The sequence below is a fragment of the Heteronotia binoei genome, chromosome 7 (assembly GCF_032191835.1).
Source record: "Heteronotia binoei isolate CCM8104 ecotype False Entrance Well chromosome 7, APGP_CSIRO_Hbin_v1, whole genome shotgun sequence".
NCBI lineage: Eukaryota > Metazoa > Chordata > Lepidosauria > Squamata > Gekkonidae > Heteronotia > Heteronotia binoei.
The window spans coordinates 317,554-344,341 of record NC_083229.1 but is presented as its reverse complement, the minus strand read 5'-3'; the positions used below and the strand labels follow the sequence as shown (position 1 = coordinate 344,341).

At 56.7% G+C, this 26,788-nt stretch overlaps 1 protein-coding gene across 1 annotated transcript in view; it reads left to right on the top strand.

Moving 5' to 3' along the window:
- SCRIB (scribble planar cell polarity protein) overlaps window positions 1–26,788 on the top strand; it is a 109,215-nt gene that overhangs the window by 46,113 nt on the left and 36,314 nt on the right. Inside the window, exons 14-32 of the mRNA XM_060243026.1 lie at window positions 790–1,029; window positions 11,157–11,456; window positions 12,286–12,348; window positions 13,970–14,059; window positions 14,167–14,244; window positions 14,746–15,063; window positions 15,283–15,363; window positions 15,888–16,139; window positions 16,478–16,588; window positions 16,733–16,909; window positions 17,430–17,546; window positions 18,531–18,719; window positions 18,805–18,924; window positions 19,035–19,091; window positions 22,588–22,644; window positions 22,744–22,827; window positions 24,131–24,424; window positions 25,669–25,737; window positions 26,310–26,351. Coding sequence (XP_060099009.1) covers window positions 790–1,029; window positions 11,157–11,456; window positions 12,286–12,348; window positions 13,970–14,059; window positions 14,167–14,244; window positions 14,746–15,063; window positions 15,283–15,363; window positions 15,888–16,139; window positions 16,478–16,588; window positions 16,733–16,909; window positions 17,430–17,546; window positions 18,531–18,719; window positions 18,805–18,924; window positions 19,035–19,091; window positions 22,588–22,644; window positions 22,744–22,827; window positions 24,131–24,424; window positions 25,669–25,737; window positions 26,310–26,351 — 2,739 coding nt within the window. The remainder of the gene's footprint in view (window positions 1–789; window positions 1,030–11,156; window positions 11,457–12,285; window positions 12,349–13,969; window positions 14,060–14,166; window positions 14,245–14,745; window positions 15,064–15,282; window positions 15,364–15,887; window positions 16,140–16,477; window positions 16,589–16,732; window positions 16,910–17,429; window positions 17,547–18,530; window positions 18,720–18,804; window positions 18,925–19,034; window positions 19,092–22,587; window positions 22,645–22,743; window positions 22,828–24,130; window positions 24,425–25,668; window positions 25,738–26,309; window positions 26,352–26,788) is intronic.

Genomic DNA, 26,788 nt, shown 5'->3' with positions numbered 1-26,788 from the left:
GCAGGAAGGGCTGCACCAGTGCTCAGTTCTTGTGGCCCTTTCTGACACACCTAAGAAGATAGAAGATGAAGAAGATATTGGATTTATATTCCGCCCTCCACTCCGAAGAGTCTCAGAGCGGCTCACAATCTCCTTTACCTTCCTCCCCCACAACAAACACCCTGTGAGGTGGGTGGGGCTGGAGAGGGCTCTCACAGCAGCTGCCCTTTCAAGGACAACCTCTGCCAGAGCTATGGCTGACCCAAGGCCATGCTAGCAGGTGCAAGTGGAGGAGTGGGGAATCAAACCTGGTTCTCCCAGATAAGAGTCCGCACACTTAACCACTACACCAAACTGGCTCTCCAGTTTGGAGAAAATGCCCCTTTGGGGTCAGGCAGCCATTTTTCTCCAGGCCAGTTTAGCCAGGGATCCTGGAGGGTTTTGCCATCTTCTGGGCATGGAGATATTTGTGAATTTCCTGCATTGTGCTGCAGGGTTTGGACCCATGAGGTCCCTTCCCACTCGAGGCTTCTTTGATTCTGTGGGGAAGATGATCCTGGGTGAGGGGAGCAATTCATCTGCCCCCCGGCCGGCGAAGGGAGGCCATGCCATGTCTGCTGTATGACTGCGATGTTTGCTGGGCCTTTGCTGAGAGGCCAACCCTTGGCCTGTGCCTGCAGGCATCGAGTGCTGCTGCTACTGCTGTCCGATCCTTCCGCCCTTCTGGGGCCTCTGCTCCTGCCCATCTGTGTGTGTTTGTGTGATGCCATGTGTGGCTTTCTGTTGACTGCTCTTTTCCGCCTCCTCTAGGACAAGAGACTGAGTGCCACATCCAACCAAAGTGAGGAATCACAGGTCTCCAGCAGCACCATCTCGGCCGGCTGCCCGGAGGAGTCGGGGAGGAGCCTGCAGCAGACAGCAGGGTCGGAAGAGGCCCCCTTGAGCGCTGGAGCTGAGGAAGAGGTGGCAGTGGTGGAGAAGGGACAGCGAGAGGAGGAGGAGGAGGCCACAGGAGACCAGGAGGAAGAGCTGGAGGTGGAATACAATGAGGTAGGAGCCTGGGAGCCTAGTCTGCCTTCCCTTGTGCTGCTCTTCCTCCCTGGGAGACTCAAGGTAGCCATGACTTCTCACATGCAGCATGCTGGGCTGGAGAAGGACAGAGACAAGGCCTGGGGCATGAGGAGGCTGCTGCTGCTGCTGCCCTCTTGAGTCACAGGAGCCCCTTCTGCTGAGCCTGGAAGGAGTGGGGTGGGCCAAGGCAAGCAGATCTCCAGGCAGAGTCAGTCCAGAGCAGGTGACCCTGATGTGACCCCCTGATTGGCAGTACAAGGGCTAAAGCCAAAGATGCAGCGCCGTTTCTGTGGCCCATGTCTGAGTGTGGGAATGCGGGGCTCTGAGCTCAGAATGCTTGGCTTTAGGAAGGCCTCCTTGAGCATTTGAAAGGCCTTTGCTGGAGCCAGAGCGCTGCCATGGAGGGAGTTCAGGAGGATGCACTTCTCAGTGGTGGCTGTTTGGGGCACTGTTCAGCTGAGTAGGAGCAGTCGAAGCAAAGAGAGTGCATGAAGATTTTGCAGCCCAGATTCATTTTGTGGAATTCCCTGCCGCAGGAAGTGGCACCGGCTACAGGCATAAGACGACTTTAAACATATGGAGCATATTAGCCACAATTATTGTTGTTGCTGTTGTCATACTCTGTTTATAACCTGCTCTCCCAGAACTGGCTCATTTTAAAAACATACAAAATTCTACAAACATTAAAATGGTAAAGTTCTGCCAGTTACTGACTCCAAGAATCTATGCACATAAAGTTATGGTTTGGATTTATTGAAAACTCAATACAAGAGTAGACCTTATGCTAGAGAGCCATTTGCAGGAATGACCCAATAGGTAAAGTAATTACAATTATAGACATCAAAAAATGTGGGCAAATCTGTCCCCTCCCTCTGGTCTGTTGATTCTCACAAAAGCTGGCACAGAAAGGTGTGAAGCATCTTCACTGGCCTCGCACCTGCAAGGTGAGACGGACCTGTTGCTACAGCTGCCTGGTAAGCTCAGTCGCTATAGCAATGATACTCATAATGAAGTCCCTTTCCATCGTCCCCCCTTCTGCCCACACTTGATATGTCAGAAAAGTTACATGCAAGCAAGCAAATAGCAATTTAACGGAATGCATCTGAAAATGAAAAACCATGTCAGGCTGAACCTGACAAAAATACAATAAATACACTACAAATTATGATGAATTACTATAAATATCATAAGAGCCATAAAATACATTCAGCTAAAAGATGGTGTTCCTATAGAAGGCAATATAACTATCTGAATGAGAAGGAAAGAGGAGAGGGAGGGGAGAAAGGAGAAGGAGGGGATGGAACCATAGATGGAACCAGTCAGAAAGAGGCCTGTTGCTGCCCTCTAACTATAGGCCTGGGGCAACAATTAGGTTTTGCGGGCCCTGCGGAACTGTAACAAGTCCTACAGGGCCCTGATCTCTTCTGGAAGCATGTTTCACTAGGCGGGAGCCAGGGCTGAAAAGGTCCTGTTACCTGTGTAAAAAATCCTTCCTGAATAATTGAGTTTTGTATAGTTAGCTGCAAGTGTGGGAGCTTTTCTGATCTCCTCAGACAGGCATTCTGCAAGAGGGGGGCCACAACAAAGAGGGCACCCGTTTGGGCAGTTGTTGATTTTACCCATTTGAAGGGTGGCGCCCCCAGAAGGCCCTCTGTTGTTGTGGAGCACAAAGGGAGAAGCGGTCCTATAGATGTGATGAACCAAGGCCACAGAGGGTTTTGCATGTGATGGCCAGCACCTTGAATGACTGCAAAATGGGAGTCATATACATGCACCATGCAGCCTCTGGTAGTAACCGAGCTGCAGCATTCTGTGCCCGCTGGAGCCTCCACGTTGACCCCCAGGGAAGAGGGCAGTTTATTCCCTGCCTCTTCTTGCGGCTCAGGGCAGCTTCAGATTAAAACATACAGTCAATCAATCAATTTTTATTTGTATCCCGCTCTCCCTGCCGAAGCAGGCTCAGGGCGGCTGCAAGTGATGTCCCAAACTGCACTTCAGCCCTCACGATCGCTCTCTTTTTTAATTTTAAAATTCATATCCCACCTTACTTGAAATTCACAATGCCTTATAATCTAAGATAAAAACAGAATCACAGTCGACCTTAGTCTCTGTCTGTCTCTCCCCCGCTCCTCTCCCAACCAAGTGCCCTTCCCATAAATCTGTTGTCCCCTTAATTAGCTGTTCTTTTTATATGAAGTTGCCCACATGCCTTCCTTCTAAGAAAGGGTTTTGCGTGCATGTGCTCCTGCCCACACTGTCCGGATGAATGGTGAGGAAGAGGAGAAGGAGACTGGATTCATGCCCTGGAGGAGCCTCAGAGCGGCTTACAATCTCCTTCCCTTCCCCTCCCCACAACAGACACAACACCCTGTGAGGTAGGTGGAGCTGAGAGAGCTCTTGCAGAACTGCTCTTGAGCAGAACAGCTCTGTGAAAACTTGTGACTGACTCAAGGTCATCTCAGCAGGTGCAAGTGGAGGAGTGGAGAATCAAACCCAGTTCTCCCAGGTAAGAGTCCACGCACCTAACCACTACACCAAACTGGCTCTCATTTTGGCATCTCCTGAATTGGATATTGCCATTGGTTTGTTATGACCTGCCCAATGGGAGACATTGGTGGGTTCCAGAGATGGTTATGTGCTGTTTTACATTTAAATTGTTTTAAATTTTAAGTTGTTACTTGTCTTTTCTGTTCTTGTACCTTTTGCTGTGACCTGCTCTGAACCCACTTCGTGGGGAGGACAGGATATAAATCCAAGGGTTAAAAAAATAAGTAAATAAATATGTAACTCTGTGCTCAAAGCCAGTTTTGTGTAGTGGTTAAATGTATGGACTCTTACCTGGAAGAACTTGGTTTGATTCCCCACTCCTTCACATGCACCTGCTGATGTGACCTTGGGTCAGCCACAAGAAGAAAAAGAAGACTGCAGATTTATACCCTGCCCTTCTCTCTGAATCAGAGTGGCTTCCAATCTCCTATATCTTCTCCCCCCTCAACAAACACCCTGTGAGGTGGGTGGGGCTGAGAGGACTCTCACAGCAGCTGCCTTTTCAAGGACAACTCCTGTGATAGCTATGGCTAACCCAAGACCATTCCAGCAGGTGCAAGGGGAGGAGTGGGGAATCAAACCTGGTTCTCCCAGATAAGAGTCCGCACACTTAACCACTACACCAGACTGACTCTCAAAGTTGTTCTGCCCAAGAGAATCAGGTTCTGTGCAGCTCTCATCAAGTTAGCCTCTGATTTGAATAAGGACTTCATTGAAAGGAGGTGTGTTCACAGCAGGATGTTCTTTGTTAGAACTGACCTCATAAGGCAAGGCCAGACACTTATACTTTAGGTATGACAGTTAATGACATCAGCAACACTAAGCGTGCAAAAGCATTTGAATTATTATGTGGTCAATTCCCCTCCCCCCAGTCACTCAGTGTCAAGCCGTTCCTTCCAGCTCTGCAGATAACCACCTGCGTTTCAAGGCCAACCACCTGTGAACACATTCCGGTCCACAGGGGCTAACAATGAGCAGTGCCAGGCCAAGCCAAGCAGAGCTATTCAGCGGAGGCATGATAAGAGATAAAATGGGAAAGACCTGTGTTATAAGAAATGCATATTTCTCAGTCACAGTATTAGTAATCAGCATTGGCAGTTGGCTGGCATCAACTCCATGGCATGAAATCAACAGCAGAAGCCTCTTCTTGACAAAGAGCAGTTTCTGTCTGAGCTCTCTCAGCCCCACCTCCCTCACAGGGGAGGGGAGGGGAAGGGAAAGGAGATTGTGAGGAGACTCGTGAAGGGTGGGGTGGAAATCCATTCTCCTCCTCCTCGCCCTTCATTTTGCTGTCCTCGGGGGTGATCAGAATGGTGCTCATGATTGCACCTTCCTTGATTAGAGCCCTCTTCTTTGCCCATAACCACTGTGACTGAGAGTTAGTTTCTCTTCCACTGCTGTTCCAGACTGTCCTGTCTTTGTAACCTCACTCCTGCCTGCCAGTTGTAAGTATAAATGACTGCTGTGGATGTTTATGTCTTGCATCTGAGGAAGTGAGCTTGGACTCACAAAAGCTCATGCTGGAATACATTTTATTAGCCTTGACGGTGCTCCTGGACATCTGCATGAGTCTGCTGTGTAACCCCTTTGGAAAAAGGTCCAAGGAGACCATCACCTGACCCCACCCCCCTCAGCAAGGAGGACTTTGCCTGCTGTGGCATATTCAGCACAGAGCTCCGTGCATTGGCACACCTGGAGACTTCTGTATCAAAAGGTCTGTGTGCCCATGGATCGAAGGAGGGCTGCAGGGCTTGGGAGTGGGAACGGTCTCCAGCGGACTGACTTGGGGGAGGATTTCTGTTGTGCTTTACAGCTCCCCCCTTCTCACTCCCAGGAAGCTCAAAGCCATTTGGCTCTTGGCACACCTGCCTTGCAGAATGTGAAATTTCTCTTCTTTCTTTCATTCCTTCCTGGACAAGGTCTGAAGGAACTTCTCCAAACCAGTATATTGTATTTTTTTCAATCCCCATTGCCCCCATATGCCCCTCAGCTCATGCCTGCTGCTGTGTCCAGCCTTCCCTTCCCTGGTCTCTCTGCAGTGGCTGCCTAGAGCCTTCACCCTGCTGCAGCCTAGCCCATGTGCTTTGGGTCCCTGCACCATGTGTCACTTGCGTCCTCTGCCCTGCCCTGCCCTGCCCTGCCCAGAAACTTAATGGTGCTGCTGGGCCCTTCAGGTGCTCTGCTTTGCTGCTTCCAGTGTCTGCCTTTTCTCCCTCGTTGCCACTAATGTCTGGAAATCCCCACCCACCCTGACACCTGCCTTCTCTCTCCAGCTGGGCTCCTGTGGCAAACTTCTGCTAATGGAAGGAGTGGAGGAGTTGCCCCCACCCACCCCGCTGTTTCTGAGGATCCCCTGTCTCCCCAGGAGCAGAAGGGTGTGGAGGTGAGGCTGAAGTTCTCTCCACTTGTGGAGACGTGAGGAGGGGACGCAGACGGGATGGGGGACAGACTCCTGGGTAACAGCATGTGGGGTAGGGGTTCACCGTAAGCTAAATACGGGCAACCACTGTGATGCAGTGGCAAAAAAGACTAGTATTGACAGTGGCATAACATCCAGATCACAAGATGTCCTAGTTCCACTGCATTGGTCAGCCACACCTGGAGCCTTGTGTGCGGTTCTGGAGGCCCCACTTCAGACAGGGTGTGGGCAGAACGGAGAGAGCGCAGAGGATGATCAGGGGCCTGGAGACCAAGGAAGCCTTTGAGGAAAGGCTGAGGGACTTGTTCAGTCTGGGGAGAAGGGGGTTGGGGGGGGTGAAGTATTTGAAAGGCTTAGAGGAGAGAACTTGCAATAATGGGTCTACATTAAGGGCAGGAAGGCACCAGCTTTTTTTGCAGTCAGAGTAGTTCAGCAGCGGAATCAGCTCCCCTCCCTGCAGCCTCCAAGCAGGAGCCCTTGTCAGGGATGCTGTGGCCTTGAGCAGGGCGTGGACTAGATGGCCTCTTGGCCCCCTCCAACTCTGGTTTTATGATTCTACATCACATGTGACCCAAGCCTCCGCCTCTTCCCCTCACAGCCAGCCTTTGCCAAGGAGTCCTTCTGAATGGCACCTTTCAGTATACAGGTCGTGTTACCTGAATAGACCACCTATGCCTCCTCTACCTTAACCAAAGGAGCCGCCTCCTTACGCAGGGCAAATATTGTAGGCATTGGGGTCCAGTATTTGATCTAACACCTCATAAGGGCATGCACGTCCTTAGAAATATACTGCATGGGTTTGAAGTCGAAGATTCATTAAGACAAAGAGTAACAGCAAAGGGAGTGCAACACATGCGTGCACACGCTCTAAAGAAATATTCTGCAGATCTTGGACAAAATTATAACCCAAGAGGAGACTGGGTGGTGGGAGGAAGAAGGCAGGAGAAGGATCCACCAGCCTGTCCTGTAGAAGAAGGAGGGGGAGGTGGTGGCATGGGAGGAGAGGGTGAGGCGGGGGAGCTGAGACCTGCGGTGGGGGCTGGAGGGCAGGAGTGCTGCAGCGTCCTGTGCACGTCCCCTCGTGACGGTTGTGAGGCCAATTACTGGAGCTCAGGATGGAGATGGGGACCAGCGGCTGGAAACAAAAAGCTCGGATTCTGGGGGCTCACCGTATACCTCAAAATTGTAAAGGTAGAGGGGGAAATAATAAAATATTTCTCAAAATGGATTGGATTGGAGCCTGAAACTTCAGACTTCATTGGCAGATCAGTAAGAGAACATGGAAGGAGAAATTGGGGATCTGACTACTTTGTTGATGAAGTTTATTGCCCATGTGGAATAACAGGTTTAGATTATATGGTTATCATTTGTCTGAACTGAATTTCAGGAGAAAACCCGACTGAAAAAGGGGTGATGGTTGAGCTGATGTGTCCTTCCTGTCTCATGGATAGATCCTGCTAGTGTTTGTGGAATGCCAAATGTAATACATTGAGACGCTCTCATCACTGTTGCCAACCTTGCATGAAGGGGGGAGAGTGAGCTCACTCACAGTTGTCTTTTCCCAAGCTTGAATGCAAGCTGCCACATTACATCCTCTCTTTGAAGTGGTATGATTTAGGGATGGGCACAAATCAGGGAAATGGTGGCTTGTGTTGGTTTGTGGTTCGTTTGATTGCATGAACCATGAACTTGCACAAACTCTTCCATTTCCAGAACCGGCTTGTGGTTCATTTGGTTCTGGAGGTGGTACAACAGCCCCCTTGCGAGTTAGAGATACCACACTGACAGGGAGTCTTCAGCAGGCTCTTCTCCATGAATTCTCCCAAGTTTGGCGAAGATGGGATATCGGATGTCTGAGAGAGAGCCCTTCAAACCAGGTGCCCCCAGGAAAGCTCAGCTCTAACTTCAGGTTTGGTCCCTGAAACACCACCAAGAACACCTTCCCAGCTGGGAGAGGCATTTAAAAAATTATCCTGCTGTGTGGGGGAAAGGAGTCCCTCAAAACCTGCCCTAAATCAGGCACACAGCAAACAATTCCTCTTCCGCTCTCACAACAACGAACTCTCCTCTCCTCTCTTCGTGCTGCAAAGCAAAAGCAGCTGAGTCAAGGTGTGGAATTCTAATGGCTCCCATAGAGCAGAATGGGAGCCTCCGTGGTTGACTCCCAGAGCTGCCAATCAAGCTATGGACAACTGCTTGAGGCGTTTTAGGGCTCCACCCCCATCGTTGCCGAGAAATCGAATGCATTTGTGCCAGGCCGTCTGCAGGGCAAACTGCTTCGAGAATGACTCTGCCAAACAAACCTTGGTTCCTGCCCATCCCTGGTGTGATTAGCTGTCTGGCAGTTCTCTTCTGTCCCCAGAAGAGAAATAAATTCGTATATCTTATTCCAAACTTTGGTAGAAATAAAACAACAGGGATACACAGCCCTTGTGGAGATCCCAGCTATGTGCTTAAGCGCTGATCTGAGTACTAGTAGGACCTCAGTACTAATTGTGTAGTCTTTGGACTCCCGAGTCCTTGTGAGTTTTCTTTGGCTAAAAGAAGCTCTGGCCTTCAGTATCCCCTAAGAGGGAGAGGAATATCTGCCCAGGCCCCAATGCAAGAAGGTGGTGTGTTCCTCTCAGGGGGGTAGCAGTGGGGCCTGCAGTAAAGGGAGGCGGTTTAAGTCCAGTGAGGAACAACAGATCCAGGCTATAAGCTTTTGTGAGTCAAAGCCTCCATTATCCCCCATTTACCCTGCAACATTTATTGGCTTTTAAGGTGCTGCTGACCTCAAACAGAAGTCCATCAGCAGCAGAGGTCCATCAGTGGCTAGTAGCCACAGCATAGCGTTGGAACTCTCTGTCTGGGGCAGTGATGCTCTGTATTCTGGGTGCTTGGGGGGGGGCACAGTGGGAGGGCTTCTAGTGTCCTGGCCCCACTGGTGAACCTCCTGATGGCGCCTGGGTTTTTGGCCACTTTGTGACACAGAGTGTTGGACTGAATGGGTGTTGGACCATTGGCCTGATCCAATATGGCTTCTCTTATGTTCTTATAAGCATAGCCAGCTTCAAGAGGGGATTGGATAATCATATGGAGCAGCAGAGGTAGATCAGTGGCTCTTAGCCACAGCGAATTGTTGGAACTCTGTCTGGGGCAGTGATGCTCTGTATTCTGGTTGCTGGGGGGGAGGCACAGTGGGAGGGCTTCTAATGTCCTGGCCCCACTGATGGACCTCCTGATGGCGCCTGGGTTTTTTGGCTGCTGTGTGACTCAGAGTGTTGGACTGGATGGGCCACTGGCCTGATCCAACATGGCTTCTCTTATGTTCTTATGTCTGGGGCAGTGATACTCTGTATTCTGGGTTCTGGGGGGGCACAGTGGGAGGGCTTCTAGTGTCCTGGCCCCACTGGTGGACCTCCTGATGGCACCTGGGTTTTCTGGCTGCTGTGTGACGCAGAGTGTTGAGCTGGATGGGTGTTGGGCCATTGGCCTGATCCAACATGGCTTCTCTTAGGTTCATATGTGTGACACAGAGTGTTGGAAAGGAGGGGCAACTGGCCTGATCCAACATGGCTTCTCTTATGTTCTTATGTGACACAGAGTGTTGGACTGGATGGGCCACTGGCCTGATCCAACAGGGCTTCTCTTATGTTCTTATGTGACACAGAGTGTTGGACTGGGTGGGCCACTGGCCTGATCCAACATGGCTTCTCTTATGTTCTTATGTGACACACAGTGTTGGACTGGATGGGCCACTGGCCTGATCCAACATGGCTTCTCTTATGTTCTTATGTGACACAGAGTGTTGGACTGGATGGGCCACTGGCCTGATCCAACATGGCTTCTCTTATGTTCTTATGTGACACAGAGTGTTGGACTGGATGGGCCACTGGCCTGATCCAACATGGCTTCTCTTATGTTCTTATGTGACACAGAAGTGTTGGACTGGAGGGGCCATTGGCCTGATCCAACATGGCTTCTCTTATGTGACACAGAATGTTGGACTGGAGGGGCCATTGGCCTGATCCAACAGGGCTTCTCTTATGTTCTTCTGTGACACAGAGTGTTGGACTGGAGGGGCCATTGGCCTGATCCAACAGGGCTTCTCTTATGTTCTTCTGTGACACAGAGTGTTGGACTGGAGGGGCCACTGGCCTGATCCAACATGGCTTCTCTTATGTTCTTATGTGACACAGAGTGTTGGACTGAATGGGCCACTGGCCTGATCCAACATGGCTTCTCTTATGTTCTTATGTGACACAGAGTGTTGGACTGGAGGGGCCATTAGCTTGATCCAACAGGGCTTCTCTTATGTTCTTATGTTACACAGAATGTTGGACTGGAGGGGCCTTTGGCCTGATCCAACATGGCTTCTCTTATGTTCTTATGTGACACAGAGTGTTGGACTGGATGGGCCACTGGCCTGATCCAACATGGCTTCTCTTATGTTCTTATGTGACACAGAGTGTTGGACTGGAGGGGCCATTAGCTTGATCCAACATGGCTTCTCTTATGTTCTTATGTGACACAGAGTGTTGGACTGGATGGGCCATTGGCCTGATCCAACATGGCTTCTCTTATGTGACACAGAGTGTTGGACTGGAGGGGCCATTGGCCTGATCCAACAGGGCTTTTCTTATGTTCTTATGTGACACAGAGTGTTGGACTGGATGGGCCATTGGCCTGATCCAACATGGCTTCTCTTATGTGACACAGAGTGTTGGACTGGAGGGGCCACTGGCCTGATCCAACAGGGCTTCTCTTATGTTCTTATGTGACACAGAGTGTTGGACTGGAGGGGCCATTGGCCTGATCCAACAGGGCTTCTCTTGTGTTCTTATGTGACACAGAGTGTTGGACTGGAGGGGCCATTGGCCTGATCCAACATGGCTTCTCTTATGTTCTTATGTGACGCAGAGTGTTGAGCTGGATGGGTGTTGGGCCATTGGCCTGATCCAACAGGGCTTCTCTTATGTTTTTCAACATTGCTGTGTGATGCAGCTGTAATTTGGGGCTTGTGAGTGCAAAAGGCAGAGGTGTTTCTGTGAGGTTGTCCAGAGTCCAGAGATGGGGGGTGGATGAGCACAGGAGCAGGCAAGGAAGGGAGCCAGCTGTCCTGAGAATTCCCGTCCCATCTGGGATGTTTTCCTTGCAGCCCTCGGTGCATTTTGCCGAAGATACTTTTGTCCGCAGCGAAGATGAGGAAGAGGAAGAGGAGTGTCGGTTCCCAGCAGGCAAGCAGCGCTTGATCCGCAAGGACACCCCCCACTACAAGAAGCACTTCCGGATTGCTCAGCTGCCTCAGCCTGAAGCAGTGGTGGCCCTCTTGCAAGGGCTGAGCACGGAGGTGGGGCCCCCGGCAGTGGAGGAGGAGGAGGAGGAGGAGCCTCGTAACAACGGGTGGGATGAAGAGGAGCCCAAGAACGAGGCCCCAGCTGCTCCGCCCTCCGTCAAGGTAGGTTCCTGGGCAAGGAGACAGTGCGGCGTTCCTGCTTCCCAGGGCCTCCCCCCTCTGCCAGTGGCTCAGTTCCCCCTTTCCTGTGACTCTTCTCTGCTACCTCAATCCAGGCTAAGGGGTCTCTTCCTGGAGGCAGCTGGCCGGCCGGCCGGCCGGCCTGCCTGCCTGCTTGCTCGCTTTCTGGGCTCGGCCACACTGGTGTGAGTAGGAAGTGGGCAGGGCACTGCATCTCTCTTCAGGCTAGAAGCATGTGTACCCTGCCCTGCCTTCCTTGCCAGACAAGGGGCTGCTTGCTGCTCCGGAGGTGGGTCTGTCTCTGGTGGGAGGCCTCTTGGGAGGCTCCAGAGTTTGCTTCCTCTGGCTCAGGCACTCCTTCCTTCCCTGGGAATGACACCCTCGGCCCTGATCTGGGAGCTGCGGAGAGAGAGGGTTTCGCAAGCCAGCCCTGCCCTGCTCCCTCTGCAGCCTCGGATTCCTGTGGGAAGGAGAGGCCTTTGCACGACGGTGTGGCCATCTGAATCCCGCCTCCCTAACAAGCAGTGCTCCCTTCAGGGACAGCTGAGGAAGGAGGGGCTTCTTGGCCATAGACCACCAGACCTTTGCTTCTGCAGCAGGAAGAGCCGTGTGTGGGGGGGGGGAGGTGTCTGTTCCCCACCTCAGTGGCGAGCCCTGCTTCTCTCTCCGCCTCTTCCCCCCTCCCTCTCTCTCCTTCTCATTGGTGTTAGGGGCAGGGCCTGTCTGTTCGTCTGTCCATCTGTCTCTGGTGGCAGCCTGGTCCTTCTCCACTAACCCGCATGCCTCTCTCTGCTGGTTCCTGTCCTAACAGGGGGTGTCGTTTGATCAAGCCAATAATCTGCTGATTGAACCTGCTCGCATTGAGGAGGAAGAGGTCTGTACGACTCCCGGCAACATCCCGCTGCCCCCTCTTCTCTTATTCTCCCCCCACCAGCCCTGTCGTTTCCCTCTGGGTTTTCTGGGACCCCACTGGCAGGGGCTGCTGGCTCTCCCTCCCTCCCTCCTTGCAGTGCCTGAGGTGCGCCAGGGGGTGGGGTGGGTGGGGGAGCTGCGTCAGCGAAGGCAGGCCACAGTTTTGTGATGGATGGGAAACAAGAGATGTTTTGCACAGTTGCAGTGGAGATTAATTGAAGTTCACTTCAAGGCTCCTGTGCTTCCATGGGGCCTCCAGATAAATGCAAACCTTAAAAACGCTGCTTTCTAAACATACCTGAGGAAAATCAGAATCTCAGCAAGCCAATGATGCTTTCACAGAGAGCGTTTGTGCACTTAGGTGTCCTTAAGCACACCGCGGGGTTTTGTGAAGATGTATGATGACTGACCTGGGCACTCCCCCAGCAGCAGAGGGGCGTCCTTGTTGCTTCCATGCCTCCAGAAGGCGGCGGGAGGGGCGGCAGAAGCACTGCCTTTGCTTCTCTTATCACACTCTAAATAGTTTACAGGACAAAATAATTCTGAGTCCCTTCTCTTTGCTTCTGGCTGCAAAATGTGACCCGTCTGATGTCATCTCATCATCCGTTGTGGCCACTCCTTCCCCTCTGCTTTGAATGCTCTGGGGATACCAAAGGATGGGATGTGTGTTGTGGAGGGGGAGATTTAGAGGGACCTCTGCATGAAATGGCTGTTCCTGTGAAAGTGCCCAGGTCCCCAAATGCATTTTAGGCAGAGTCCTCTGAGGCCCAGCTGTTCTCCCCCCTTGCTATGGGGCTGTTGTGGGGCTGCCAGATCAGATCCTCTGAAGAGAGGGGAGCACTTGGCCGTGAAGCAGAGGGCCCCATCGGGGAGCTGCTTGGGCAGAAGAGCCAGGAGTTTGCCCCAGCGGTGTCCTTGGCCCTCCTGAGCAAATTGTGGCGTGGGGCGGAGCCCAGCTGCAAAGGCACATCAGCCTGAATGTCCCCACTTCTCTAGCTGCAGGCCTGAGGGGCGGATGTGGCAAGAGCCCCATGGGGCAGAAGGGGTGTGTGTGTTTCCCCACGCTCCCCCCACCCCTTCCTGCTCTCACACAGCACTGCTTGTTGGGCCAGGGGAGCCCCCGCAATCCCTCTGAGCACCCAGTGGCTCCTTGGTCTGCCTTGCCTTGCCTTGGAGGGGATGCCCAGTGCCAGGGGGGAGAGGTGTGCTGCCTTGCCCTGCCTTGCCCCGACTGGGCCACTGTGGCTCTGGCTGTGCAAGGAAGGGCTCTTGGCTGTGCGGGCTCCAGCACTGCTCTGCCCCTGGCCCCTGCGGAGCCCCGCCCACTCCCTGGGCTCCTCCTACAGGGGCTGGGGGTTGTGCCGTGATATTCCTCCTGCTTGGGAGTGAGGGGGAAGGAGCTGGAGCCGGGGTGTGTGTGTGTGTGTTTCCCCCCTTGCTGATGCTCCCAAGCAGTGGCCCCTCAGCTTGCGTGTGCCTGTGCCAGATGAGCCCTGGGAGAGGGGACCCCCCATGTCTCCTCCCTGTGGGGCAAAGGTCACTTGCTGGGCTCTGGCCGTGACCTCGTCCCCTTTTGCTTTCAGCTGACCCTGATGGTGGTGCGGCAGACGGGGGGGCTGGGCATCAGCATCGCAGGGGGCAAAGGCTCCACCCCCTACAAGGGAGAGGATGAGGTAACTGCAGTGGGGGCGAGTCTGTGCTGGGGAGTTCTTGAGGGGGTGGGGGCAGGGAAGGCCCAGGGCGGCCTTCCTCCTCCTCCATGGCTTGGCTCTCTTTCCAGGGGATCTTTATTTCTCGTGTGTCGGAGGAAGGCCCAGCTGCGCAGGCGGGGGTGCGAGTGGGAGACAAGCTCCTGGAGGTGAGAAGAGGGGAGGCCCTGATCCCCACAGCTCCTGCAGGCCAGACTTTGCAAGGCCTGCTCCTGGCCCACAAGTGGCACTGGCAGGTTTCAGGGCTGGGGGAAGGCAAGGCAAGGCGGAAAGCTCTCCTGGGGCTCAGAGCTCTTGGAATGGAAAGGGTGCCGCTCTTGCCTTGCTCTGCCCTGCCCTGTGTCCTCAGCAGCTCCACTTGCAGGTCTCTTCCCAGGGGCCCTTGGCTGTGCCCCTCCCCCGGGTCCTTCTGCTCTGAGCATGGAGGCCCTCCCCCAGTTGGGACTCAGTGCCCTGGGCCCTTCCCCCCTTCTAAGGAGGCCACTGTGCGCAGAGCAGGTTCCTCCACTTGCTTTCTGGGCAGGGGCTGTGGAGGGGGCTGCCCTTGCTGGGGCCGCAGCTGGAGGCTTGTGGAGGGCACCCTTTTGGAGCGGGTGTGCTGCAGAAGTCTTCAGGTGGCAGCCTGAGGATATGTCCCCCCCCCCCGGCAGGTGAATGGAGTCTCCCTTCAGGGCGCAGAGCATCACGTGGCTGTGGAGGCGCTGCGTGGCTCAGGCAGTGCTGTCTCCATGACTGTGCTGCGGGAGCGAATGGTGGAGCCGGAGAACGCCATTACTGTGACGCCCCTGCGACCCGAAGATGACTACAGCCCTCGGGAGCGGCGAGGTGGGGGGCTGCACTTCCCCGAGCGGCCCGAAGGAGCGGCCCCCACAGAGCGCCTCTCTGCCTGCCTGATGCGAAACGAGCGGGGGCTTGGCTTCAGCATCGCGGGGGGCAAGGGCTCCACGCCCTACCGGCCAGGGGAAACGGTGAGCAGAGGGCAGGGCAGGGCAGCTTTGCCTGGCAGAGGCAGCTGGCTGGCGACATTCGATCCCTGCGCCCGGCTGCTTATTCTGGGCTCTGGGCTGGCCCTGCGCAGGAGGGTCCGAGGGGGAAGAAGAAGTCTCTGCGGCAGGACTGGGGCCTGGCGAGGGCAGGACTGGGGCCTTTCCAGGGCTGGCGGGGCCTGACTTGCCTCCTTCTCACAGGGGATTTTTATTTCGCGGATTGCCGAAGGGGGTGCAGCACACCGGGATGGCACCCTGCGCGTGGGGGATAGGGTCCTCTTGGTGAGTAGAGCCTCTGCGGGGGGTGGGGGAAGGTGGAGCAGGCATGGCCGGCCATTCCCCGTCTCTGAGGCTGCCTTCCTTCCTTGTGCCGTGCTGTCAAATGCTCCTTGGCCCTCCTCTGTGCTCTGCAGTCTTGTTTCTGAAGCTTCCTTCTGCTTCCTGAGTCTTCTTTGCTTGCCTGCTGCCAGCCTGAGGGGCTGTTTCTCCAGAGGTCTGTGCCGGAGGGAGGTTTTTGACTGGCAGCCCCTCTGGATGCACCTTCGGGGGGCTGTGTAAGCCCTGGGGTGGACTTGTCAGGGCTCGCTTCTGTCTGTCTGCCCCCTCCCCCTTTGCCCGTGCTCTCTGGAGCAAAGAAAGGGGCTGCATGCCTCCTGGAGCAACACCTCTGACCGACCGTCCCATGCCGCCCCCTGCTCCAGGCCTTTGGGGAGTGGGGGAGGGCCCAGGCTGGGTGCTCTCGGTGTCCTCCGGGTCAGTGGCCAGGTGCCTTATCCTCCCCCCCCCCCCGTTTGGCCCTGTTCCAGATCAACGGGGTCGAGATGACAGAAGCCAGGCATGACCAGGCCGTAGCGCTGCTGACTGCCACTTCGCCCACCATCACGCTGCTGGTCGAGAGGGAAGCTGCCGCTCCACCCGGCGAGGGCGACCAGTCCTTGGGGCAGCGAGTTCGGGTCCACTCTCCACCGCCCCCTGCCCAGCAGGGGAGCCCTCCCCCCGAGGAGTCCCGCAGCAGCCACCTACCCCAGACCTCCCTGGAGAGCCAGTACCCAGTGGAGGTATGTGAGCTGCCTCCGAGGAGCCGGACTCCTTCCCAGCACCAGGCGTGCTCCATCGGGCTGCTGCTTTCCCCTCTCCCTGGGGCGGGGGTGGGGGTCTGGCCCTGAGTGCAGGGGGGGGGGGGGCGTGTGCGTGCGCTTCAGATGTGGCCTGTGACCTGGAGGAGTCCTGGGGTCAGTTCTGCCTCCTCCCCTCCCCTCCCCTTCCTCAGGATGCGCCAGGATGAATCGATCCCGGCCAGGGGACTTGCTTCTCTGCCTGAGTGCTGCAGTGCTGGGTGGCCCCCCACGGTGTCTGCTGCAGATGCCCCCAACACTGCTTTCCTTTCTCTGCCCAGGAGGTCTGCCTGCTCAAAGCCGGGGGCCCGCTTGGGCTCAGCATTGTCGGGGGCAGCGACCACTCCAGCCACCCCTTTGGGATCCAGGAGCCAGGGGTCTTCATCTCCAAGGTAGAGGGGAGGGGGCAGGATGCCTCTGAGAGGAGACCAGACCTGCCTGGCTCTGCAGCGCAGCCCTGCCCCTTGGAGCTCACCCACAGGGCTCTTTCCTGAACGAGGACTGCCTCCTGCTAGTTTGCACACTTTGCCTCTCAGGTGATTCCACGGGGGCTGGCGTCCCGCAGTGGGCTGCGGGTGGGCGACCGAATCCTGGAGGTGAATGGCATCGACCTCCGCCATGCCACGCACCAAGAGGCTGTGAGCGCCCTGCTGTCCAACAGCCAGCAGCTGAGAATGGTGGTCAGGCGAGACCCACCCCCGCCTGGGATGGAGGTAGGCGTCCTTGGTGCAAGATGTCATTTCATCACTTGTGCCCCCCTCCCTCCGTCGCCAGCTCCCGGCACGCTTTCTCCACCAGTGACTGCAGAAACGGCCCAGCCAGGGCTAGCAGCAGGGGTGTTTGTCTCATTCTGCCTCTCCTCCTCCTCTCCCCAAGAGGCAGCTGGTGAGGTTTTTGCTCCCTGCTCCTGAAGGGGAGGGGGCGCCTGCTCTCTAGGGGTCCCTCCACCAGGTGGGTCTGGCTCCTGTGCGAGGGCGGCCTGCAGACGGTCCTTCCCCTGAAGGATGGCGGACTGTCACAGTTGAAGTAAAGGAGAGGAGAGAAGCAGCACTGCCCAGGCAGCCTTTCCTCCCCTGACTTCCTCTGGCTGTCCCGGAGCCAGGCGACTTTCTTGGACCTTGAAGAAGGGGCCAAGCTGGGCAGGACCACAGAGGCTACTGTTGCCGGGGGGGGGGGGGGGGGGGCAAGTTCTCCCCGTCTGCGCAGCCTCTCAATTTGTCTTTGCACTGGTAGGAGATCTGCATTGAGAAGAGGCCCGGGGAAAAACTTGGGGTCAGCATCCGAGGCGGTGCCAAGGGCCACGCGGGGAACCCCTTTGACCCCACGGACGAGGGCATCTTTATCTCCAAGGTACCAAAGAGGCGTGAGGCAGAGGGAGCAGCCTGCCGGCACTGGATCTGGTGCTTGGGCTGTGGATGGGGGAGGGGGGAGGGGCCTTTCTGCCTTGAGCCCAGGCAGCGGAACTGGGACGGAAAGGGCAAGCGGACTCTGCTGTTCAGTCTCCAAACCCTTGTGGCTTTTGGTTTGAGGCAAGGTTGTGGGAAGACAGGAGACATTTTCCTCCACCCAGCTCAGGAAGGAAAAGCAGAAGAGATCACAGCAGTGGCAGTCTCTCCTGCTCTCGTGCAGGCTTGTTCTGCCTCGGGCAGGACTCGAGAGGCAGCCTATAAATGCCCCATAGACTCAGGGAGGGCTCCTCCGGGCCACGGTGAGGCCTTGGGGCTTTGTGTCCAAGGCCCCTCCAGCTTCGCCTTCTTAGAGCGCCCCCTGTTGGCTTGGGGGTCCTGGCGTGTAGGGGGTGGGGCGGGGCTCATGACCCACTGGCACACCCTATCAGGTCTTTCTGTGGGGCGACTGCCCTTTCTCTTGGCATGGGTCTGTGAGCATAAGGACATATGAAGCTGCCTTCGACTGAATCAGACCCCCCCCTCGGTCCATCAAAGTCAATCTTGTCTACTCAGACTGGCAGGGGCTCTCCAGGGTCCCAAGCTGAGGTTTTTCACACCTACTTGCCTGGACCCTTTTTAGTTGGAGATGCCAGGGATTGAACCTGGGACCTTCTGCTTACCAAGCAGATGCTCTGCCACTGAGCCACCGTCCCTTCCTAAAGTCAGTCTTGTCTATTCAGACTGGCAGTGGCTCTCCAGGGTCTCAAGCGGAGGTTTTTCATGCCTATTTGCCTGGACCCTTTTTAGTTGGAGATGCCGGGGATTGAACCTGGGACCTTCTGCTTACCAAGCAGATGCTCATCCACTGAGCCACCGTCCCTCCCCTATGAGCCTGTCTCCCTTGCCGCTCACCGCCCGCCCTCCCTCAGGCCTGGCTGCCTTGCAGGTCAGCTCTGCCGGGGCTGCAGCCCGCGATGGCCGGCTGAAAGTGGGCATGCGCATCCTGGAGGTGAACCATCAGAGCCTGCTGGGCATGACCCATGCCGAAGCGGTCCAGATCCTGCGTGCTGCCTGCGATTCTCTCCTGGTGCTTGTCTGTGATGGGTTTGACCCCCAGGCCGTGGCTGCCCTCGAGGTGAGTGGTGGGCTGGCTGCAGTGCTTCCTTGGGCTGGGCCAGCAGCCGGGCAGGTGCCTCATGCCAGCTGCCTTCCTCTTGCAGATGTCTCCGGGGATCATTGCCAATCCCTTTGCGGCTGGCATGGGCCACAAGAACAGCCTGGAAAGCATTTCCTCCATAGACCGGGATCTCAGTCCGGAGGAGCTGGATCTGCTGCAGAAGGTACCGGGCCTGATGGGAGGCAGTGCAGTCGTCGCCCGTTTCCCACCCCACCCCTGTGGGGCCCTTTGTGTCTGGCCTGGCAGGGCTCTGACCACCTCCTTTGTCCCCAGGAGTTGGAGATGGTGAGGGAGACCACCCAGTGGGAGAGGGAAGAGAAGGAGAAAGTGGTGAGACTCTGTGTCTTCTCTCTCTCTCTCTCTCGCCTTTGCTGGTCTGGAGGTGCTCCCCTCGCCCCCCGCTGCTCTGCTGCTTAGGCTTTTGCATGTTGGCTGCGAGGTGCACTTGTGCTCTCTGTGTGCTTGTGGGAGGAGGAGGGGTGGTGCTCCTGCCGCTTGTGCCGTCCCTCTTGTTCTGCCAGGAGCCTCTTTCTTGCTCTGGCCACATTGCCCAAGGGAAGAGATGGTCTTTCTCTGTGGGGGCTCTTGGGTACTGGCTGAGCAGGACGCTGTGCTCGAGCATTCAGTGGCAACGCTGTTGGCATCAGGTGTCTAGGGGTGTTAAAGAACCCAGGTAAAATCCAGATTTGGGAGCAAGATATTTGGGAGGGCCAAATACCCCAGATTTGGCTGTTTCTGAGCCTATGGCCCCATTATACCCCACGGGCCATTGAAGTCAGTGGCAGAATCGGGTACAGTGGATGGCACGTGGCGGGAGGAGGTTTGAGGTGGAGCCTCTCCCCCACAGAGCCCCACAAAGGCTGGCCTAGGAGGAGGTCCAAGAGTCTGCTCCTATCCCACTATTATTCCCAATGGGCCATTGAAGTCAATGGCAGAATCGGGTACAATGGATGGGAGCTGGGGGGCTTTGAGGGAGATGCAGCCGCAAGAGCCCCTCCCCCACAGAACCCCAAGTTCCGAAAAGATTGGACCAGTGGGCTCCGTTCTGTCCCTGTGCCAGCACCAGTCCTTTCCGACTCTGGGGTGACGTCGCATCACAATGTTTTCACGGCAGACTTTTTAGGGGGTGGTTTGCCATGGCCTTCCCCAGCCACCTACACTTTGCCCCCAGTAAGCTGGGCACTCATTTTACCAACCTTGGAAGGATGGAAGGCGGAGTCGATCTTGAGTCGGCTGCCTGAACCCAGCTTCCTCCAGGATCGAACTCAGGTCGTGAGCAGAGCTTAGGACTGCAGCTTTACCACTCTGTGCCATGGGGCACCCAAATATGTCCCTCTCCGCCTCTAGAAGCAATCAGACTCTGGGGGGCACGGGGGTTAAGGGAGAGGCACCACATTTGCAGGGCTGCTTCCGGTGCCTCTCCCCGAGACCCAGAAAGTTTGGGACTGGGGGTCCAAATTCTAGGGGCACTCAAAGAGGGCCCTTTTTCCCTATGGTGGGAAAAACTACCCCAGACAGAAATCAGATTCTGCTTAAGAATCTCTGCAGTGGGGGAAGGGAAATCTATTGAAATTAAGACCAGATGGAAGACCTGCCTAGATTGGATATTGAAAGAAGGAAGAAAAGACCTTCAGTGGAAGATTAAGACTTTGTGCCCATGGCTGGGGTGAAAAGACTAGGAGTAGAGGGAGGGAGGGAGGGAGAGATCGAAATGTATATAGCTACAAATATTTGTTGTAACAGACGAAATAGAACAATAAAAAGAGAGAGAATCTCTGCAGTGGCAAGTCAGCTGTGGTGAGGGTGCTTACTTGCATAACACTGCTATGTGCCCAGCAGAACCAGTGCCACTGTGGCAGTGCCAATGCCACACATAGGACCTTAGTTCAAATTAGGGAATCTCTCTGATTCACCAGCCGGGGAGGGGGCTTTCTGCAGAGACTGCAGCACAGACCCAGTGCATTGGACACACTAGTGCCAGGCAGCAGAAATGGGGCATGCGCTTTCTGCATGCAAAGAACAGCCCTACAGAACAACCCGCTGTGGGGAATCCTTTAACCCTGACCTTGTTCTGGTGCTGCTCACAGTTGCCCCTGGTGGGGAATGCAGGAGCCCAGTTCAGAGGGTGGCTTGAAGGTGGGGTGACTCCAGAAGAAGCAACGCTCTGGGGCCACATCAGATCCAAGCAGACTTGCAGTGGGGTTGGACTCTTGACCTTCAACCTTGCTACCTTGGAAGAAAGGTGCAGAAGCACCAGGACTCTTCTGAGCAGGGCAAAGTCCAGCCTGGCTGCAGAAATGCCTGTGCTGAAAGAGCCCCAAAGGGCCCCCCCTCAGGGTCATACCAAAGTTGGTGTTTATGAGCTCATCCATCCTCTGCTGTTGTTTGCCTCAGATCACTTGGTGTTGTGGTGAGGGTGTCAGGCACGGGTCTGCAAGAGCCACGTTCAAATCCCACTCTCTGCCACAGAAGCTCGCGCTGGTCTACCTTGGGCCAGTCATGCCCTTGCAGCATAAGCTGTCTCACTGGGGGGGGGGGGGGGGGAGAAAGCCATGCCCTCATTGTCTAGATGGAGGTTGGGACATGTAAGAAAGGGCCACAAAAACTAGGCACTGATGCAGCCCTTCAAGCCCTCCCTCTCATGATCTGCCCAAGTTTGCAGGATCAGCATGGCTGTCTGGTGGCCATCTAATCTCTGTTAGGGCTGGAGACTGGCTTTCCTTCTTTTCATGCCAGCTGACTTCCTTGAGCTGCTGGATCCTGCCCCGCTCCTGCCCCCCCCCCCGCTCTCCTCTGTGGCTGCTGGGATGGCATCAGTGGGGGAGGTGCCTTCTTTTGGCCCGCCTCCCTCCACATCGTCTGCTTTGACGGGCATGGAAACTGCAGAAGAGCAGCCAACCAGCTGCTTCCTGACCTTGGCTTTCAGAGGCTTGCACCCTCCTCCTCCTCCTCCTCCTCCTCCCTGCAGGGAGGCCTATGGAGCAACGGATCGGTCTGTCTCCCCTCCCCTGTGCTTGTGGCCATCCTCTGGCAGCAAATCCCAGATGTCAGTCACTTGCTGAGCAGAGAGACGTTTCTTTTTGTCCATCCTAAACCTCCTGCCCATCACCTTCATCCACCGAGTTCTAGCATTTTGGAAGCAGGAGAGAAAGTTCTCCCTCTGCCCTTCCTCACTCTGAGTGGGATTTTATAAACCTCAGCTGTCTCCTTTGTAGACTGAGGAGCCCCTGACTCTCCAGCCCTCCCCCTCAGATATCTCTGTTGCCCTCTGCTGTACCTTTGCCTGGTTCTGCAGTGTGCTTTTGTGAGATAAACCTGTTCTGCACGCGCTCACACACACACACCCCAACTGCACACAGTGTTCTCATTGAGGCTGCACCAGGGATCTTTGAGGCACACCTGAAGAGTCGGGAGAGGGCAGCTGGGCTCAGGTCTGTTCCGGCACCCAGACCCAGAGATGGGGGAGGCTGCTGCCGCCGCCGTCGCTTCCTTTGTTGAAGTCATCCTGGGCAACCCTTTGCTTTGGTCGCTCCCTGTGGCTCTTCTTGCCCCCTTGTCAACTTGCAAAGCAAAAGAGGTGTCTTGCGGCAGTGGGGGTGGGGGCTGCTGAGGAGTGCTGCCTGGAAGGTGGCTGTCCTTGGCGGCCTTGCAGCCCCCCCCCCCACACACACTCTCTAGGGCTTCCTCCTCCTCCTCCTCCCTCCTGCCCCACTTGTGGCCCTCTCTCTCCCTCCTCTCTGTGTGGTGTCGCCTTGGGGTCTTTCCCACCCTTTGACTCCTCTCTCTCTCTCTCTCTCTCTCCCTGGCTCTGCCTGTCCCTGGGAAGGAGCGAAGGCGCAGGGAGCGGGAGATGGCCGCGCAGCTGCTGGCAGAAGCTGCAGAGGTGAGCCTGGGGAGGAGAGGAGAGGAGTGCTCCACTGGTTTGAGGGGGGCAGTGTGGCGTCTCCAACCCTGCCTGTTCCGCTTGGCCTTCCTCCCACAGGACATCAGCGCAGAGCCCCTGCAGCTGGATTACCGCACCCTGGCAGCGCTGCCCAGCAGTGGTCTCCCGAGAGCCACACGTAGTGTGAGTGGAAGTCGGCCCTCTTTCTCCCGTCAGGCCCAAGTGGGAGGAGCTCTTCTGGCTGGCTTGGGGGTGGGGGGCAGGCATGGATGATGCAGGGCGGCAGGGGCAAGGCGAGGAGCAGCTGTTGGGCTGGAATGCCTGTCTATAAATAAAGCCCTTCTCCCCACCATCCTCCTCCTCCCCCTCCCTGCTTCTGGGCCTTGCCCGGAGGGCCTGGTGCAGCTGTGAGAAAGGCAGGCTGGGCAGGGAGGGGTGGGGTTTCTCCCTCTGGGCTCAGACCAGTCAGTGTCCCTCTTGTCTCACATGGGCCAGCCTGTTCCTGTAGAGTGCCAGCAAGGGGCCAAGGCCAGCCCCGGGCTAGGTCTCCATCCCTTTCTGGAACCCCAGAGAGAGAGGACAGACACAAGCAGCAGGTCATGGAGGCTCAAAGCAGGGTCTTGGGCGTGGCTTCCTTTTGCTGGGCTTCGAGTGAGGGGGTTGCTGGGGAGGGGGTGTCTGGAAACCTGATCTTGGTCCTGGTGCCTGAATGGGGCCCTGTCCAGGCCTGGGCTATTTATGTCCTGGCTGGAGGGGCTGGGCTGGGCTGGGCTGGAGAAGGCTCCCTTTGTTTGCCGCTGCCGGGGATCTCTCTCTCTGTCTTTCTCTCTCCTTCCTTCCCTCCCTCGAGGGGGGCCCTGGCGGGCATGCAGGCAGGTAGAGTGTGGAGGGTGAGGTTGAGAGGGGTGGGTTTTGGCTCTGCTGGGGCTTGTCTTCTGTTCCTGCGGCAATCACTGGAGGGCCCTGTGAGCTGATGAGAATGAAGGAGAGTGGGCTGCGGGGGGCGGTGGATGCTGGCATCGCTGGAGGAAATTGGCTGGGTCTCCGCACGAACTCTTTGTGGGTGGCCTTTTGGAGAGTGGATGATGGAGGGGGCCAGCTCCCATGTTCCCTGCCCCCCTCCCCTGCTGGCTTTGCTGTGGTGGGTGATGGCCGGGTCTTCTCCTGCAGCCTGGCTCAGATGGGCAAGATATTCTCCAGCGCACCCTCTTGCGGCTGTTGTGTTGATGGGGAGTTTGCGCTGACTGAGCTCTGTCGCCTGCCCTGTGTTTGGCAGTCCCTCAGCTCAGCACGGGGTGCCTCCACCCCTCAGGACTGTGGGATGAGAAGGACTCTGCCCGGCTGCTACCCCTGGCCTCCCCCGCCCTGCTTCTGGGGGGCTCTCTCTCCCTCCCTCTGGCTCCTCTGCAGCTGAGGCCTTCATGCCCTTTGTCCCTCGGCAGCCAGGCTCTGTCGCCTGACCTCTTCTTCCTCCTCCCCCCCTCAGCCTCCCTGTTGTGAAATGGAAGGGGATTCCCAGGTGCACCCTGCGCCAGAGACTTGTGTCGTCCGCCACGCCCCCTCCTCGAACCCGGGCCTGATGAGCGGCGGCGCCATCTCGGCAAGTGGGGCTTCCCTTGAGCTGGGGCAGCCTAGCCAGGAGCAGGAGAGCCTGGTGGACTCTCAGCCCATCCCCTTCAGCGCCAACCCCTTTGTCGTGGCCAATCGCCAGGCCTGCCTGGGGGGCCCTCCCCTCGGCTACGGCCAGGGCGGGGTGCTGCAGACCCGTCTCCACGCCAAGGCAAGCGGCTCGGCCTGCTGCATGCCACTAACCGGGTGGATCTGGAGTCTTGCTACTGACCCGAGCGGGGAGGAGCAGAGTGGACTGCCCTTCCTGGGAATTGGGCTTGCGCTTTTGCCTCACTCTGGGTGGCCTGGCTCTGTGTGTGTGGTGTGGGTTGCAACGCATGCCTTGGAATGGGGCAGGAGCTCTCAGATCTCACAGCAGGTGTTGCGGAGGACATGGCTTCCAGCACACAGGCGGCTGCTAGCCAGTTCCCCTGGCCTGGAGATGTGTGTGATTTGAAACTGACCTTGATGTGTCTGTCAGAGGGGAAAGGGCAGCGCGGCCTTGAAATCTCCTTCGGACCACTGAGCATCTGAGTGCTTCGACCTCTGAGCTCTTAGCTGGTGCCGGCAGGTACTTTCAAGCATAGATGAGGCAGCTGGAATAGAAATTTGCTCATTATTAAAAGCAATAGAAGCGGGAGCTGAATTTTGTCCCCTCCTGTCCTTGTGGAGGACCTTCCCCCCTGGCTGTGAGCAGCAGCTTGTCTCTTTCCCGGAGGGAGGGGGCTATGGATTCATGGGGAGGAAAGGGGAGGGAAGGGGGGATGGCTGGCAGGTGAGGGAGAGGAAGGGCTTTGGAAAGGGGTGGCCCCAGCTGCTTGGCATTCCAGGGGGGCTGCCGTGGGGACAGTGTCGGGGGGGGGTGACCTGCTGGAAGAGGGGAAGTGGCAGAGTGGGAGTCCCCAGTCTGGTGCCCACCCAGCACCTCTCCTGGGTTTGAAGGGAGGGTGGGGCCAGGCAGTGTTTTTGGCCTGCAGGGCTTCAGATTGGCTGTGCAGGTTTTCTCAAGGCTGCTTTGACAGCAAGTGCCCCCCCAGCACAAGAACCGTCTCCTCTTTGTAGCTGAAGGGGTGGCGTGCAAGGCAGTATTCTGAGAAGACGTCCTTCTAAAAGTAGCTTCTGCTTGAAAGACTGAGGAGCTGGGCACGCCTTCCCTCCCGGACTGTTTTGTGGCTGGCTCTGCCTCTTGTGGGGGTTGGGGGGGGGCCCTTGGCGTAGAGCAACATGGCAGCCCCCTTGGTGGCAGTCCATCGGCTTGGCAGGTGCGGGGGGGGGGGCTGGCTGCATGTGCCAGAGCTGCCTGCAGCCCCCCTGAAGAGCAGGGGGGAGGGGGCAGCTGCTCTCGGGAGCTGTGGGCATGGCCAGTTCTGCAGGGGAGCTGGCAAGCAGCCTTCTCCTCCTCCTCTTGCTTTCCAGACGCCGGCCGGGGAGAGCGAAGTAGGCGCCGTGCGACGAGACTCTCCTTACTCTCCGGGAAGCCAGCAAGTAAGCCGCCAGGCTGGGCTGAGGGTGAGGCAGGGCGGGGGTGGGGCTAGGGGCTGTCTCTGCCTTTCCTGCCGTGGTCAGTCAGCCTCTCTGTGTTGTTGTGTGTCTCTGGTTCTCTCTCTCCGGCACTGCTTCCCTCCAGCTACCTGCCGCCCCCCGGCCTGCCCACCTGGTGGGCAGAGAGACCCGCTTTGTAAGTGCCCGGGTGTGCCGTGCCACGTTCCAGCTCTGCTGTGGAGGGCAGGGTGAGGGGGGCTGCAGAGTTCTGTGCTTTGAAGGGGGCGTGCCTCCTGCCCTCCAAGGGCCGCCTGCTGCTGCTGCTGCTCCTGCATCCCGGCTTGCGCTGTTGCTCGCATCAGGATTGGTCTTTCAGGCAGGAATGCTCCTCGCTGGAGACTTGAGGGGACTTGGGGGGGGACTTGTGGAGGAAGAGGGGTCCCGGGAGTGTCCAGGGCTTGGCTCCAGGCTAAGTGGCAAGTGCCTGTTTCTGTGGGAGGGGCAGAAGCCTGAGGGGGGAGCGGGGCCGAGGTCTCAGGCCCTCCCTGCTGACAGGGGCTGCCTTGTGTTTCCAGGCCTCCCTGCACTGCTTTCCCAGCCACCCCGAGAGCCAGTCGGTGAGTCCCGCCCCCCCCCCCCCCCGGGCACCCTTGCTGTGCTGGTGGGACTTGGCCCTGAGCATCTCTTGGCCTCTGGGCTTGGGGGCTCCCTAGGGGCAGGGAGATCCTCCCGCTGTGGCTCATTTGCCCTCCGCAGCACCAGCTTCCCCTCCTTTCTGCCTCTCAAGCTAGAGAGCCAGTTTGGTGTAGTGGTGAAGTGTGTGGACTCTTATGTGTGACACAGCATGTTGGACTGGATGGGCCATTGGCCTGATCCAGCATGGCTTCTCTTATGTTCTTATCTGAGAGAACCGGGTTTGATTCCCCACTCCTCCACTTGCATCTGCTGGAATGGCCTTGCATCAGTCATAGCTCTCGCAGAGCTGTCCTTGAAAGAGCAGCTTCTGAGGGAGCCCTCTTGGCCCCATCCACCTCACAGGGTGTCTGCTGTGGGG